The following is a 1,855-nucleotide window of genomic DNA, read 5'->3' as shown; positions in this document are numbered from 1 at the left end:
ATCGATGAATAGTTGAAAGATAGAGAACAGTAGTCATGTTGTTCGAGATTGCGTAGACGGTTCACCTCGTTTGGATACGAGATCGAACGACAGACTTGAGATTCAGATTCAATTGGTGCTCGAGCGAGACGCCATCAACATCGTAGTGATCAACGATTTGGGGTAGTTGACGTTCACGCTGTAGGAAGGTTCGCAGAATAAAGCCGTACTTGGGTTGAGTTTAGTTTTCTATTTTAGACGATTTTTTCTATGAACGTTGGGTCTCATGACCTGCGCTGTGTAGCTGCAAATTCTTGCTACCGTGTTGGGGGTTGGACGGTGGCTATTTGGACGGTCATGTACTTGTATCTGCCGTTGTCTGCGCGCGCAAACTGAGATCTGAGTTGTAGAGGACGCGGTCGGTGCGTTGGGCTTGGATCGCGACACCGCACTGTTGTTGCAGCAGCGGCATAAGCTGCGTAAGGACGCCGTGCACTTCGTTTGGCGACAGATCGTACAGCCGGAAGGGTCGACCAATGCCAGTACCTCGCTTCGCATGATGAAGCCAATCGGTGAGCCCCATGACGTCCGCTTCGGACGCAGCATGGTAGACTTCCTTGAGGCGTCGAATAGGCTCCGTCAATGTACGCTTGTCTGCGCCAAGAGAAATGGAATGATGCTTCGGATATGCGTAAACTGTACCGAGTGGCGTGGATTGATTTTCAGCAGCGTTGTCGTTGGCTCCAGGAAGCGTCAGGATTGTGGGGCGCTGGAGCCACGAGAGAGGCTGCTGGTTCTTCAACTCGTTGAGAAGCTCCAGCACGTGGTCAAGTGTTTCAGCCAAGCGCTGCGTCTCGTCGTCAGATCTAGATTCTGGTTCGTCCGTCTGGTTGCTGGGCACGACCATGCATACGTGCAATGCGACGAGACGATCGCGCAAGTCATGGCTGATCGATGCTTGTCTTTGGGCCTCGGCCAAAGCATCTTCGAGAGCTGCGATGTTCTACACAGGAGCGTGTTAGCGCAATACATGAACTTGCGACAACTTGTTTGAGGTGCTCCGTGGACTCGCGCATCGACGCCAAGACCGCACGTTCCTCGATCTGCTCCTCTTCCAAGCCACTAAGGCGTGCCTTGTTGCTATCGCTCTGCGCTCTCCAGCTCTCGCATTGGGCCGTGATGCTCTCGGCCTGCGCTTGCAGGTTCTCGATCTGGTGTTTCTGGTCCTCAATCTGGGTCTTCAGGTCTTCGATCTGGGTCTCTTGGTCCTCAATGGTTCCCGTCGCCGCAGCGTACTTGGTCTCCACGTCACGAGACGCTTCCAGCTCGGCGGCCAGGCTGCGCAAACGAGCTTCGTACGGTGCCATGACGCTGGCAACGTCGATTGGTGGCGATGGCTCGGGTGCCACAATCGCATGGTTTGAGCGTCGCTTCTCCGCCAGTAGACTCGGGTTGCTCGTGCGCCGCTCCTTCTTCTCGACAACGTACCGGCGTAAACTCGTCTCGGCGTGTACGAGGCGGTTCTCAAGCTTCATGGCCTCGCGCTCGAGGCAAACGCACTTGTCGTTGAGCCGCGCGACCTCCATCTGCAGCTCCTTGTTGGTCTTGAGGAGGAAGTTGACTTCGTAGATAGCTTCGCAGCGCTGTTTCCAGCACAGTTCGTGTTTGCCCGCCCAGTCGTCGCACTCGAGGCGCGCGGTCTGAAGGGCCGCCTCGAGTTCGTGCACGGTGGTTTGCAGTGCTTCGTTGGAGGCCAGGAGCTGCAAACCGGCGTGCGCCGCTGCGTGCAAGTCTCCGAGTGAATCTACGCATTCCCATACGCAATCAAGGGATCCTGCAACGAATCGCACCCACCTCGGCGCCCGTCACTGCTCAT

General features: G+C 56.0%; 1 protein-coding gene across 1 annotated transcript; it reads right to left on the bottom strand.

Annotated features, from left to right (window-relative positions):
• Nucleotides 1-30: 30 nt before the first annotated feature.
• On the bottom strand, nucleotides 31-1,855 carry SDRG_06196 (hypothetical protein; the record flags this gene model as incomplete). The annotated part of the gene is made up of 4 exons (XM_008611960.1): nucleotides 31-633; nucleotides 682-982; nucleotides 1,026-1,783; nucleotides 1,834-1,855. The coding sequence occupies 4 exons, from the start codon at nucleotides 1,853-1,855 to the stop codon at nucleotides 335-337; spliced, it is 1,380 nt and encodes a 459-aa protein (XP_008610182.1). The 3' UTR covers nucleotides 31-334.

This window comes from Saprolegnia diclina (genome assembly GCF_000281045.1).
Source record: "Saprolegnia diclina VS20 unplaced genomic scaffold supercont1.17, whole genome shotgun sequence".
Taxonomy (NCBI): Eukaryota; Oomycota; class Saprolegniomycetes; order Saprolegniales; family Saprolegniaceae; genus Saprolegnia; species Saprolegnia diclina.
This window is presented reverse-complemented; position numbering and strand designations above follow the sequence as displayed.